The 15,597-nt window shown below is 46.7% G+C and overlaps 1 protein-coding gene across 2 annotated transcripts in view; it reads right to left on the minus strand.

Moving 5' to 3' along the window:
* ATG2B (autophagy related 2B) overlaps positions 1 to 15,597 on the minus strand; it is a 1,072,129-nt gene that overhangs the window by 159,962 nt on the left and 896,570 nt on the right. For both annotated transcript variants that reach the window (XM_086937744.1, XM_086937743.1), the window contains exon 37: positions 5,065 to 5,134. In XM_086937744.1, coding sequence (XP_086793870.1) covers positions 5,065 to 5,134 — 70 coding nt within the window. The remainder of the gene's footprint in view (positions 1 to 5,064; positions 5,135 to 15,597) is intronic.

Here is a 15,597-nt window from a genome sequence, read left to right on the forward strand (position 1 = left end):
GGGGATGTAAGGACTCTGCAGCTAGATAGTCTATTCCACATAATGCGTTACCAAAGGTAAGTAACTTGTTCATCTTATAGAGACTTCTAGCTGCAGATTCCTTACCGGTGAATTAGATACCAAAGCCATACCATCCCGACGGTGGGTTGCGGACCAATACCTTACACTAGGAAGTCCTGCAGGACCGAACAGGCAAAATGCCAATCCCTGCGGACCTCACTGTCCAGGCAATAGTGCTTGGCAAACATGTGCAAAGATGCCCACATTGCTGCCCGACAGATGTCCAGGACTGGGACACCCCAAGCCAAGGGTATAGTCGCAGCCTTTCCCCTGGTGGAATGGTCCCTTAATCCGTCAGGGGGCCGCTCAATAGCCAGGGAATAGCAGACTTTACTTCAGAGAATGCCCCAGCGAGAGATGGTCCTTTTCTGCACTGCCCGTCCCTTTGTAAGCTCCCACGTACTCTACAAAGAGTTGGTCATCCTTTTGTGAGGCCAGGTAGAACGCCAACACTCTTTTTGGGTGCAGATGGTGGAGATGTTCCTGTTCCTTAAGGGTTGCGGGGGAGCACAGAAGGTGGGCAGCGTGATGGATTGACCCAGATGGAAGGGGTCACAACCTTTGACAAACATGAAGCATAGGTACGAAGCACTACTTTGTCTGGAAAAGACATCATATAGGGAGGCGTCCAAGATAGCACCTGCAACTCACTCACCCTCCAGGCAGATGTTATCGCCACCAGAAAGGCTGTCTTGATGGTAAGCAGCCGGAGAGGACAGTTGTGCAAAGGCTCGAAGGAACCACACATAAGAAAAGTCAGGACCAAATTAAGGTCCCCCTGCGGCAAAGCAAAGGGCGTGGGTGGAAACAAGTGAGCCAGCCCTTTCAGAAACCTATGTACAATTGGAGACCTAAAGGGAGAGGGTTGGTCTGGCAGCCGAAAAAAAAAGAGGATATAGCAGAAAGATAACCCTTGAGAGTACCCAACGCAGAGCCCTGCTGGGCAAGGCTTAGAATGAATAGAAGAACAGTAGAAAGAGAAGCAGGCAGAGGGTCAATAGACCTTTCTGTACAGTACACTACAAATTTCTGCCAACAGCACCCTTTTATGAAGACTAAGGGAGTCTTAGTGGAGGGCCGTCTGGCCGCCAAAATAACATTACATAGTTCAGGAGGAAGATCAAATGCCATCAATTGTCGCCACTCAAGCTCCACACATAAAGGCGCAGAGTTGACAGGTTCGGTGGAGGAAGCTCCTCTGCGGCTGCGACAGAAGATGATCAGAGGAGCGATGCTCATTTTCAGAATCTCTGCATATCATACTCTCCTTGCCCAGTCTGGAGCCACAAGAATGACTTGGGCCCAGCCGCTCCTGACCTTCTTCAGAACCCTGGGCAGGAGTGGTATGGGCAGAAAGGCATGCAGCGGGCCTGAGCTCCACTTGTGACAAAAGGTGTTGCTGAGCAACAGCTGCCTTGTAAACTTCAGCGTTCCGTATTGCTGAGAATGCACATTCTCTTCGGAGGCAAGCAGATCTAACCAAAAATATACCTGGTGCTGAAAGAGACCTTGCATCACCTCTGACTGGAGACGCCATTCAAGATTCGCTAGGAATCGATGGCTGAGAACGTCCGCCCTGGCGTTTAGAGAACCTTCTAGGAGTTGAACCACCAGGGTTATGCCCTGCTGTTCCACCATGTCCTGAGATGCAGGGCCTCTCGACAAAGGGTCCACGACCCCACCCCGCTCTGCTTGTAGCAGTACCACAATGGGGTGGTGTTGTCTGTGAACACCTGCACTAACTTTCCCTAGACAGAGGAAAGAAATGCCTTCAATGCCAATCGAATTGCTCGAAGCTTCAACAAATTGATGTGGAGCCCCGACTCTGCTGGAGACCAGTGTCCCCTGATCTGCACCTCTCCCAGCTTGCCGCTCCATCCCAGAAGTGATACATCTGTCACAACTGTGAGATCTGGTTGAGGAAGGGAGAGGGGTCGGCCGTTGAACCAATTGTGGTTTGTCAACAACCACTGTAGATCTTTTGCAGTTCCTTCAGATATCTGGACCACGTCAGTGAGATTTCCCTGATATTGTGCCTACTGGAACTTCACGTCCCACTGCAGAACATGCATACACCACCTGGCATACTTTAACAACAGGATGCAGGAGGCCATGAGCCCAACAGCCTCAGAGTCAGACTCACCGAAATCCAGGATAGAGACTGAAACATCAGAATCATAACCTGAATATCCTGGACTCGCTGCTTGGGAGGATAGGCCCAAAACTGCACTGTGCCTAAAACAGCTGGGATGAAAGGGAGCATCTATGAAGGACTCAGGTGTGACTTAGGCAAGTTTATAGAGAACCCCAGTGAATGCAGGAGGGTTGCCATAGTCTGAAGGTGGGAGACAACAGCCTGGGGCGAGAGGCCTTCAACAGCCAGTCGTCAAGGAAGGGGAAGACTGACACCCCCTAACCTGTGCAGATGAGCTGTGACCACCGCCATCACCTTGGTGAACACCCCTGGGGCCTTGGTAAGGCCAAAGGGAGCACGGTAAACTGAAAGTGCTCTTGGCATACCTTGAACCACAGGTAATGCCTGTGGTCCAGCAGGGTAGGGATGTGAAAATACGCAATCTGCAGGTCTAATGCTACCATCCAGTCTTCTTGGTCTACGACAGACAAGACCTGAGCTAGAGTGAGCATATTAAACTTCTCCTTCTTGAGGAAGAGATTGACGGTCTGAAGATCTAAAATGGGTGGCAACCCTTTGTTCTTTTTCAGAATCAGAAAGTTGCAGGAATAACAGCCACTGCCTACTTCTGAATCCGGGACCCACGCTATAGCTGCCTTGGCCAAGAGAGCTGTAAACTCCTCCTGGAGCAATTGTAAGTGATCCTCCACCAGCTGTTCTTGATTTGGTAGAATGGGAAGAGGAAAAGAAAGGGAAGCCAGAAATTAGCCCTCCTGAATGATCTGCAAGACCCTCTTGTGCAATGCTATGGAAATCCAGCGGGGGAGATGATGAAGGATTTGCCCACCAAGTGGTGTGGTGTGGTCTTGCAGAGTCAGACTAGGAGTGCTTGGAGGCTGCGGCTGCCAAGCAGGGTGGCTTCCATTCCTAGGTCAAAGTAAACTGCGCCCACATCCCTGCACGACTTGGGGACCCCTTCAGTTGCCACGAAAGGGGCAAAAGCTAGACTCGTCACAAGGTGAAGAAGAGAGGCCCAAGGATCTGCCTGTAGCACGACAATCTTGAAACTCACTAGGGCCGAGTCTGCCCTTTCCCCAAAATGGCGGGTTCCGTCAAGTGGCAGGTCTTTCAAATTTATCTAGACATCGCCATGAGAAGCCAGTTGTCCTCAGCCAGGTGTGATGTCTCAAGGCCACTGTCGTTGAAATCGATCTGCCCAGTGAATCAGTTGGGTCAAGGCCACACCTTATTGTGAATTTTACTGTATCTCTCTTCTGTCCTTAACTGCCTGAGAGAGCACAGCCCGGGCCTCCTCTGGGACTTGTGGCAGCACTTGAGAAACCGTCTCGCAAAGGGAATGGGAGGTACGGCCCAATAAGCATGCAGTATTCACAGACTGCAATGCCAAGCTGGAGGAAGAAAACATCTTCCTACCAAGTGAATCCACCTTCTTGGATTCCTTATCCGGAGAGGCGGAATTGAACGTGTCCTGGTATGTAGAAGCCCGCACCACCAAGCTATCAGGGGGGGGGGGGGGGGCAAAGCGTGCTGGCTGAGGAACTTTGGGTTGCCCGTAGCTGGGCAATGAAGGTGTGCAATTGTTCTATTCACAGAAACCCCTATGCGCAGCTTGGATCACATGTCTAGAAGGATATCAGTAAGTGCCTCATTGAAGGGCAAAACGGGTTCAGAGGTGGAAACCCAGGCTGAAGCAGATTACTCCTGACCTGCACAGAGGGCCTAGTCCAAGGACCTCGGTCGCCCTCTTAACCACCATAGCATAAGATGCCTTCTCATCCATTGCACAGTTGGCAGAGAGACGATTCCAGTATCTGGAGGAGTATCCAGTACGCTGGCTTCCCCACGCTCCCCATACCAGTCCATCTGCTCCACAGAGTCATCCTGGTTTTCCAACGGGTCCATAGACCCCTCCCATTCCTCTCCTGAGCCTAACAAATCTTCAAAGTGTTCAGGTAACAACATAGAACCCCTGGGTTCAATCGGAGTTGTAATTGCGGTTGAATGACGCCTTTCCTACGCCGTGTCATCATGGATAAGGTTGGGGCTGGCACCACCAATGGGTACCAGCAGCACCGAAGGCACCGACTTCGAGGGGGGGGGGGGGGCGGGGGTTGTTGGGGGAGGTAATGGGGGCGGGGGGATTTCGTGATGGCACAACCGACGTCGACCCGGATCTGGGATCGGATCCCTGCGGCTCCACCGGCGCTCTGGACAGGGAGCACTTTTTCTTTAGCACCGGTCAGCAGTGGCAATGTGCCCAGAGTCCTAACACCAGCAAAAATGAAATGCAGCACACAGCCAAAACAGGAGGTCAGAGGCAAAAAAACAGGGGAAACAACGCCAAAAGATGGCAGGTCTAACACGTATTCATGAAGAAAAACAAATAAAAAAGTTGTTAAGAAAAAAAGAAGATGTGAGCTTGGAAGAATCCACGAGCAAACAAGGAGTCTAACTATCACAAGCGTACATATCTTTAAATATTCTGCTAAAAATTAAAAAAAATGAAAAACTCTCAATCTAGATATACAAATCAATGATACATATAAAGGCTTATTTCTGGCACCTCGAAAGATTGCAATTGTGAGGGAAATTTGGCACATTTCGCACCACAGGAAGATAACCCTATTAGGAGGCTAGCTAAATGATCCTGTAGAAGTAGTGAGCATGACTTTTTCAAGCATACAAATCACACTAATGAAGAAACCACTGGGATATGCAAACCACATTCATTGCGAATCTGAACCCAGATACACAATTTAACTAGATTCTTAAAGGTCAAATAAAATAAATAATATTAGTACACGGGCAACTGTTGCTTAAAAAAGTATTCCACAGCTTTTTATACACACCTGATCCATTGATACATGCTTGCCATGATAGTCAAGTCGTACTGGAACTTCTGAAGTAAATCTGAACTCCCTAGAAGATAAAAGGAAACAACAAATTTTAAATTTGCACATTTTGGTGCAACCACAATGGCAATCCGGGCACTTAATTTCCTAACTTCTAATACTTTATAAGAACAAGTTACTTACCTTTTGTAAAACCTGGCACCATATTAAGGAAAGTGCCTCAAGGGCACAACAAGCATGTGCACCCCTTTCTGTCATACAGATAGCGCTAGTGCACATATACAACCAGCGCTATCACCAGAAGGTGTTCCCTCATGTGCATGTGAGCGCGACCCTATGCAAATGAGGGAATCCATTTGCCTCGGTGCTTGTGCTGTATTATAGGTCCAAGCGCAGAGGCAAAGAAGCTGTTGGGAGGCACACTAGGCACACTGTCAGTGCGCCCCATGCTAGCAACCCTCTGGAGGTAGGGAAATGTGGTCCTATGGACTCCCCAGACATCCCCTTGCAGCTGAGTGTAGTCATTCACTGCACTCACCTGCAAGGGAATCTCTAATTCCTTTTAAAAGTGCAGGCGAGTTGCCGCCTGCATAGTCAAACACTGAATAGCTGCTTCAAAGGTTGCATTTACAGTAACATATATTGCATTATTTGCACTATGCATTATCCACGTTGCACGTTATTAAGGCCTGAAAATTAAGGTATTGAACAAGTCTTTATATGTTACATTTGCTTTCTCTATTTCTCTTGGTGTTCATTACCTCATTTGAGAGGTTGGGAATAAGGGAGTCGCCTAAGCTGGCCTACTGTATAAAGTGCTTTTGGGGTTTTTGTAACTGTTTTGTGATGTTAATACACTTTTCATTGTGCTATGCATGATGATGTTTGTTAAGTAGTTACACCTAAAGATCTGCAGACATATAATATATTTTTAGTGGTGCTATGCATGCAGTCACTTTATAAAGGGCTGTTAATGTCGTTCTTAAATGATGTATGTAAAAGGCTTGAGGTTTCATACTTTTCATTTGGTTTTTTTACCATGTATTTTGTATCATTGTTATATTACTGTTTTATGTTATATGGACCTCCTTAGGAGTTCTGTTTCATAATAAATTAAACTGAAACAGATAGAGACTTCTAGTAGCAGATTCCTTACCATGGAAAAGATATCCAAATAATAGGTCTCTGGATCTGTGAACAGATTTAGACCAAGAAGTCTTGGAGGGCTGAACGAGCAAAGTGCAGTCACAACGGCCCTCACTGTCCAGTCAATAGTACTTGGTAAACGTGTGCAGAAACAGCCATTTGCAGCCTGACAGATGTCCAGGACAGGAACTCCGTGAGCTAACAGAGTGGCTGCAGCCTTGGCTCTGGTGGGATGAGCATGCATGTCATTAGGGGGTTGCTTTTTGGCCAGTGAGTAGTAGATTTTAATAAAGAGCACAATCTATCTTGAGATGTCTGTTTCTGCTTGGCTTTTATTTTATTTCCTCTGACGAACCCAATGAAAAATTGATTGTCCACCCAAAACTCTTTGGTACGATCGGTGTATAACGATAACACTCCTTTTGGTCTAAATGGTTTGAATCTCTCCTCCTCTTTGGAAAGGTGAAGCACAGCAAAGGAGGTCAGCGGAGTGATAGTCTGGCCTACCTGAAAAGGTGTCACAACATTCGGTAGAAAAGAGGCATGAGTTCTCAGAAGCAGTTTGTATGGGGAAAAAAGTAGTGTAAGGAGGATGCACTGAAAGGTTATGCAGCTCGTTAACCCTCCTGGCCGATGTAATCATCACTAGAAGGCAGCTTTAATGGTCTGAAGGCATAGAAGGCAGTTGCGCATGGGGTCCAAGGGCGAGCATATCATGAATGTCAAAACTAGGTTCAAGTCCTACTGGGGCTTAATTAAGAGTTTTGGAGGGAACATGTTTTGTAGAGCTTTCAGAAAACGAGTCACCACAGGAGACTTAAACAAGGAGGGCTAGTCCATCAACCACAAGAACGGTGATATGGTTGAAAGATACCCTTTAACTGTGCGCCAAGCAACATCCTGCTGGAATAACGGGAAAGCAAATAAAAGAACCTCAGACAAAGATGCAGAAAGGGGATCAACATGTTTGGTAGCAAAAGAAGCCACAAACTTATCCCAACAGCAGGCGTATATATCGTCTTGGTTGAGGGATGCCTGGCTGCCAGACGGACATCCCAGACTTCTGCAAGGAGGTGAAAAACTTTCATCTGCCGACGTTCCATCTCGATGCATGAAGGCGGAGTGTGCACAAGTTCGGCTGCAGGACCCTGCTCTATTGCTGCAACAGGAGATAATGCTGAGAGGGCAGTCTGATCAGTGGACCAATATTCATGCTCAGCAGTTCAATATCAGCAGTTCAGATATCATCCCTGCAAGGGTCATGGCTCTTCTGAGTGACGAGCTGGGGGTTGGAATCCGACAGGTCATCAATCTTTCACTGAGCACAGGGGAAGTTCCCCTTGGTTGGAAGCAGGCCTTGGTAAGACCACTACGGAAAAATAACTCCATTCCGTGGACAGATCTGACAAACCTGAGACCCATTTCTCTCCTCCCTTTCTTAGGGAAGCTTACTGAGAAGTTTGTGAACGGGCATTTGTCTAGATACATCGAGAGCGCAGGGGTGCTTGATCCTTCCCAGTCGGGGTTCAGACCCAGGCACAGCACAGAGAGTGCCTTATTGTCCGTCGCTGACGATCTTCTTATGCTACAGGATAAAGGGTTTTCCGTTATCCTGGTGCTCCTAGATCTGTCAGCGGCGTTTGACACTGTCTCACATGAGATCATGAGCTCCAGACTAATTGACATCGGTCTGGAAGGCAAGGCGCTGGCCTGGCTAAGGAGTTTTTTTACCAACCGCACTCAGAGAGTCATACTGGGTCCATACCAGTCAGAGGAGGTTGAGATCTCAAAGGGGGTGCCACAGGGCTCCTGTTTGAGCCCAACGCTTTTCAACATCTATGTGGCACCCCTAGCTAACATCGTGAGATCTCATGGGTTCATCCCGGTATCGTATGCAGACGATACTCAACTCCTCTTTCCCTTTAAAACCATGACCCCTGAGGTGCGTAACTCCTTTGCACAGGGAATGAAAGAGGTGGCACATTGGATGGCAGCAAATTTCCTTCAGTGTAACGTCTCTAAGACTGAGGTTATGCTCTTTGGGGAAGCCAAACGACTCTGGACTCCTGACTGGTGGCCTCAAGACCTTGGCCCAGTCCCTGTACCTAGAGTCATTGTGAAAGATCTAGGAGTTAAGTTGGATCAGGAGCTTACCCTTAAACATCATGCCAATCAAGTTGTAAGCTCCTGTTTCCATGTGATTGGACTTCTCCGACGGGTATTTCCCATGCTACCTGATACAACAAGGAAAACACTAGTTCAGTCGCTAGTGCTAAGCAGACTGGATTATTGCAACGGTCTGTTGCTGGCCGCCAATGAGGATGTCATGGCCAGGCTACAAGTCGTGTAAAATACAGCTGCACGGCTTGTTTTCAATGCCCCAGCCCGTACTCCCTCTATGCCACTTCTAAACAAACTCCACTGGCTCACTGTAAAACAGAGGGTGTTGTTTAAAACTTGCTGCACCATTCACAAATGCCTTATTGGCAAAGGCCCCGACTACCTGACCAAAAAGTTCATTCCCTATACCCCCTTGAGGTCTCTGAGATCTGGAGAGCAACAACTGCTATGTGTCCCCAGGTTCTGGAAATCTAGACAAGGGGGAAGGGCTTTGTCAGTAGCTGGGCCAAAGCTCTGGAATGATCTTCCCTATGACATCAGAGTTTGTAAGGAGCATTTTCCTTTTAGGAAAAAATTAAAAACTTTTCTGTTCAACTACTAGCTCTGTCAGGGCATTTGTTATACACTGGTCAGGGCTTTTGTTCACAGATGTTGCCAAAGGCGCGGAGATACTCCTTAGGGAGTCGAGTTCCTAGCGCGTTACAAGTCTGTAAATAAATATACCATACTCTCTGCGCATAATCTGGGATCACAAGAATGACATGAACCTGTTTGTTGCTGATCTTCTTTAGAACTATGGGCAGGATTGGTATTAGTGGAAACGCATACAGGAGTTGTGAGGTCTACTCGAGACAAAAAGCATCTCTGTGCGAGAGTTGCCATGTAAATTCCAGCATTTGGAAGTGATAACATTGCGCATTCTTGGTGGTGGAGAACAGATCTGATCAAGGTTCTCCCTAATCTCTAAAAAGACCTGGCACCTCCTCCACTTGGCATCGATGGCTAAGTTTGTCCGCTTTGGTGTTCAGAGAGCCCATCAGAAGTTGATGTAAATTTGAGTTTCACCAAAGACCATATTCCTCTGATTCCCATCTTTCCCAGAAGACCACCCCATCCTAGGAGTGATGCATCTGTCACTTCAGTCAACTCTAGGTGGGGTACGTAGAGGGGTCTGTCGCTGACCAAATTGTAGTAAGTCAGTTACCACTGCAGATCTTATGCAGTTCCCGCCAATATCTGGACCAATTCAGGAAGATTCTCCTAATAGAGTACTGTTCTGACTGACTTTTTCGGCCCTCTTTTGAGGGAAGGTGATTTATGAGTTAGGCCTGCAGGTATCATGTTAGATGCAGGGGATGCCTTGAGATTTTGTTCTTTGAGTTCCGATTCTACTGTACAAGATCATTTTCGAAATTTTAATGGTGCTGGCCAGATTAGTCTGCTCCAGTTAGCGACTGAGGGCTGTAATCACAAATACCCTACTGAATCTGATTGGCCTGTGAATGATAAGCCGTGGTACACCTTGCGCGATGCGTCGCAACGGCTGAAAGAGGAGGTGATGAAAACTGCGATTTTTCTGAGTACAGCTGATAGATTGTTAGATGGTTTGTTGACATCTTCTGTGCGGAATCGCATTATCCGTTCTTCCCCTGTTGCTTATAAGCAGGTTATGATGACTTTGTTAATCAATCAGACTGGAAATCCGTTGTCTATGGTGCTTGAATCTGTCCGTCAGCTTGGTGAGTTAGGTGACTGGTTTAAACCTGAGAGACAGTCCAGACCGGAGGGTCATACTGCTGGAGATTATAAGTTCTCTAGACGTGATATGTTTCTTGCACTGTTGGCTGATGGTGTGAAAAAGGAAGACATTGATGGTGAACCTAATAATCGCTTGTGGGCAATGTTCCCTCTAATTGTTATCCTCTGTGTGCGGCAGTGCAAGCTCCCTGTGCACTGCAACCAAAGCTATGTGCGCCAACCAACTGGACATGCAAGCGAGTGCTGTGCTCAGCAATATAAATCTGTGGCAATTACCACTCCAAACGTCTGTTTACAACGAGAGCAAAAACAGGCACATTACACTCACATATAGCTCTATATAATAAGGTCTTGAGACAGTTTTGCCACGTACATACATACCTTTGAGACATGAATCGTTTACTCCTGTAGCACCTACCCCCTAGGTTTAGAAAAGGACTGAACATAGAAGGTTGAAACATTATAATATGTTCCTGAACAGCAGGGTTGATGCACGCAGTTAGAAGGAGGCAGTTATTATTGAGTTTGAACCCAGATCCATGCTGGTCATATCAGTGAAATATGCTGACATTTTTACTAATGTAAATTACCGACACCAAGGCACATTGAGCAGCACCCGCATGTTGTCTGCTTTATTGTTATGAACAAAAATATGCAGACTGTGAATGGGTTCTCTTATTTACAATTTAAGTTGGCCCAAAACAAAGCCCTCGTTCAAAGTGCAAGCAGCCCTACTTTTATTAAAAAATATTTAAAGGGGATGTTTAGGGCCGGGAATACTACCTCCCCAACTTAACTTCATGCAGGCTCTGAATAGGTTGTCAATGGGTAAAGATCCATGCCCGGGTGCACGTTCTCTAACGCACCTCTTCCTTCTGGGATCGCTGTTGGGTTTATTGTGGGTTTATTACTTTAGGCACAGGAGCCTCTCCACGACCTTGTGTACAATGGTACATTTACTATAACCTAGTGTAGCACTCATCACTTGTACCATAATTGTAGTGCAATAGGAAACGTGAACATGCATAGATGTAGCTGACTGCTTTTGCCATGGGGACAAAGAAACTGAAGCAGAGACTGACCAATGGCAAGGAAGCTACCCACTATCCGTCTTTGTACAAATAGTTTCTTGGAGCTCTCCTTGTCTTTAGAATTCGGCTCATATGTGGAAGCCTTTTGCAATCTGGAGGGGCACTGGTTAGTAGAAATGGTGTTGGGAGATATTGCATTATGCAGCAAGTGAGGTCAGGCTTTGACCAGAACAGGTGGAGCTACGCGCCTCATTGCCTTGGACCATATCCCCCCATGAGTGACTAGCCCTGTGGGGCCGGATATATCGGGTCCCTGAGGTGGCTCCATGGAACTTGTACACAGTATATTGCTCTTGTTAATTTGAGCAGAAGTCAACCAGACGATGAAACCAAGCAAGCAGCTGAGAAAAAGGCTGATATTGCAAATATATGAACTTTTCTGCCACCCCTGTCACTCCTCTACAAACCAATGTGGCGCTAGCAGTGCTTTAAATGAGTCGGTACTGCCAGGCACTGAGTAAGTGCACTTCTTTATTGTGAGAGGCAGGGTACCTGCACTTCTCTGCTGAGGTGCAATACTTTTAGTTGGACTAGCACTTCTCAGAAGTAAGTAAGTGCTCCGGTAAATGGGTGCCTGCACTTCAATTTTAAACAGAAACAGAAACATTTTTCTATTTCAAGCACTGTGCGACAGGAGTCACTTTCTTTAAAAGGGAAGCGCACATGCTGTGCACCTAACCACAAACCTACCCTGGGTTTCACTCTATAGCATGGAAAGACCTCTGTGCAGGCGCATAATCATCTTACAAGCAGATACAGCCTCCTGCAGGGGTGTACGCTCTCCTCAGACATGCAGGGGAACTTTCTCTGTCTCATCAGGACAATACATATTGGTACCTATCACTACACTATCACTACACTATTCAGAACTCGGATGCCTGTAGGTAAGGTTCCACGAGTAAATAATATATAAAAAATGTTCCAGATTTGGCCGTTTTGCTCCACAGAAACAGATTCATTCTGTGTTTGCTACAGTGAATGTTGGCATTTTGTTTACCTATTTGTTCGGACTATGGATGTCTGCAGTTTCCTGCTACCCCAGTCTGCTGCTGCACTCTCCCTTAACTGGCACAATAGGGATTTCTCTTTAAAGCAGGCTTTTCCAAGTAGTAGCCTGTGAGCTGTTCGAGGCTCTGCACCTACCTGTGAGTAGCCAGTCTGTGTCCTACCGTGCCCAGTCTCAGGAACCCTGGCCCAGCAGCTATAACATGGCACGAGTTATATTAAACAATGACACATTTTTTGTAGGCTCGGGAAGATGTCGTCGTTTGCCCAGAATCCCAGGATGTCAAGACCACGCTTACACTAGAACTGGGTTCTCCACTCAGAAGTCTGCAGCCCAATGACCCCCTGATGTCCCATTCTCTCCCCATGACCGAATTTTCACAAGCCCCTGTGAAATCTCAGGGGAAGGTGGGAGGTGTAAAGGGCCCGCTTGAACATTCATCACCTGCTCTAGCTCTAGTAATATTGTAGGATCGTTTCCTTTTAATCGTATCCTCGCCTCTTTCCTCTTGACCTTTCTAATTGTAAACTGATGCACTCTGCTCGGTTATTTAACAATAATAAGCAGGACGGAGGCGCCAGCTCGTGCTTAGAGGGGCGGTGTATGGGGTTTATTTCTTGGGTGGCGTGCTCAAAGCACAGAGAGAAAGAGTTGCCCCAGTCTTTTTATTTCAGGTACTACGCAAGAGCATCCCTTCAATAAATAAATATCTGTCAGGAAAAAATACAACTAATTGCCCAGGACATTAACAGTAGACGAAAAGGGATAAATGTGCAGAGCAGGCTTGTTTGATGATTCTTTTCTTTTTTTTAACCACGCAACAGATTAAAAATGTCCTGTGAGACGGTAACAAGAGGTGCACGAGGTTCAGGAGGCACTGCCGGTGTGTTTGTGGTCACCTGCTGCTGATACGTGTTTTCAGCACTGCCTGAAGTCAAGGGAAAGGCTCGTGGGGATGGGGGCATGAAGGCCAAGCTGCCTGCTTTTCTACTCCGGCCTCTAGCGCTGCATTCCCACCAATGTGAGCCAAGCTAAATCAACTTTAAAGGACCAGCAGACGCCAGATGAGACGCCGGAGCCTCCATTCTCAGACGCACACTGACCGTGCCTTGCATCAGCATCCTTCAATCAAGTATGACTAAAGGCGGGCGCACCTATACCCCGATCCTTATCAGGCCGACCTTACACGTGACGATTCGATGCTACCAAGAGGGGAGGAGGGGCGGGTATTTACAAGCATTCACACGGTCATTAGTGGCTACTTGATTGAGGGACCCCCACCTATAGCCCGGGCTGCAGCAGCCTCTGGTCAGGCCGGGAGAGTGCATCATATCTTTTGTGCCCGTAACAGCTGCTTTTCCGTCTGTCTTTTTAAACATGCTGCCACGGCTCCTAGCACTTTACAAAGAAAGTGACAGTTTTATTACCGTTCCGCATCATGTCTTTGGTCTAGGGAACGGGCTCTTTGTGACCTGCGCGCTTTGGAAGTGTGTGTGCGCGCTGGTGGAAAGCCCCGTGGGCGCGCGCGCACCCGCGCACGTTCGAGGGAACTTTGCTTGTGGGACATGTTTCGCAAGCGTGGTTTGGATCGAAAGGAGGGTGCCCGACGTGTGCGAAAGAATGATTGTGATCGTGGATATTCTGATGACAGCGGAGACGAAAGACGTCGTGATGATTCTGATCGTCGTGGTGAACGGCGGTATGAGCGTGATGTGTCCCCTCGACGTGAAAAAGAGAGAGGGCGAGAGGGGGAAAGAGAAAGGGGGAGAGATGATCATGTTAACAGCAGACATAGAGATGAAAGGGATCAGTCCCCTGAGTTGAGGAGAAGGGAGGATCGACACAGACTTTCCGATCGAAATTCACAGTACCATACAGATGACAGGAATCCATTTCGTAATGGAGATGGATATGAACATGATGTTTTGATACCCAAGAAATATGAGAGCATTTACCCTGATTTGTCCTGGTTGACAGAACGCAGTAAAAATGACTAGGAAATAGGTCAAGCTCCAGTACGCAGGTGGGATCACAAAGATAATAGACCCTATGTAGATATTGAAATTTTTTGGAAACATCGTAATATCCAAAGGGCCCGAGCATTGGTAGATACAGGAGCGGAGGCCACTCTTATTCATGGAAAATCAAAGAAATTTAAAGGTCAATTTTTCACAATTACTGGTTTAGGTGGAAAGGAAACCCCCGCAGCGCAAACTGCACTTGAAATGAGAATAGGCAGAATTCCCCGAAAAGAATATTCTGTATTAGTTGTTTCACTTTTGGAATACATAATTGGAATTGACATTTTGAAAGGAATGACTTTGCATTTGGATGACGGCTGTTATCAATTTGGAACTAAACATTATATATCGTCCAGACCTGTACGGGTTGGTCGTTTAAGAATGCCCCCCATAAAAATTCCCCAAGCTACAAAAGTTGTCTCTCAGAAGCAGTATCGTATCCCAGGTGGCCATGAAGAAATTAGTGCTACTATTCAGGATTTGGTTGATGCAGGAGTTATAACTCTGGTTACTTCTGCTTGGAATAATCCCGTTTGGCCCCTGCGTAAGAGTGATAATTCTTGGCGCATGACTGTTGATTATCGCGAATTGAACAAACATACACCCCCTTTGACTGTTGCAGTACCAGACATCATTACTTTAATTGAAAGAATCCAAAAGCATCCAGGTAAATGGTATGCGTCCATTGATATTGCCAATGCTTTCTTTTCAATTCCGATTGCCCCCGAGTGTCAGGAACAATTCAGTTTTACATGGAATGGACGTCAAATGACGTTTAGAAGTCTTCCCCAAGGCTATGTACACAGTCCTACGATCTGTCACCGGCTGGTGGCGGAACATTTGTCCGAAGTACCTGTACACCCGCAAATCCAGATATGTCATTATATTGACGACATTTTGATTCAAGGTGAGACACAAGATCAAGTTCAGACCCAATTAGATCAAATCCTTGAGTGCTTACGCGAGAAAGGTTGGGAAATCAATCCCGATAAGTTACAAGGTCCATCTCAAAATATAAAATTTTTAGGCATCAATTGGCATGAAGGTCACAGAGAGGTGATTCCACAGGTGAAACAGAAAATTCTTGATTTTGCAGTCCCAAGAAATAGGAAAGAAGCCCAAAGCTTAATTGGCTTGTTTGGCTTTTGGCGCCAGCATATTCCACATTTGAGTCAGATATTGGCCCCTTTATATCGAGTCACTCGCAAAAAGAATGTGTTTGAATGGGGTAAACCACAGCAGGATGCGTTTAATTTGGCAAAAGAAGTGATTCAGTATGCTTTAGATTTGTGGCCTGTGTGCGATGGTGATGTGGATTTGAATGAGTCCGTGCAAGGTCTTTATGCAAATTGGAGTTTGTGGCAAAAACAAGGCAGACATAAAGTAC

The sequence above is a fragment of the Lissotriton vulgaris genome, chromosome 9 (assembly GCF_964263255.1).
Source record: "Lissotriton vulgaris chromosome 9, aLisVul1.2, whole genome shotgun sequence".
In the NCBI taxonomy this organism is placed as follows: Eukaryota; Metazoa; Chordata; class Amphibia; order Caudata; family Salamandridae; genus Lissotriton; species Lissotriton vulgaris.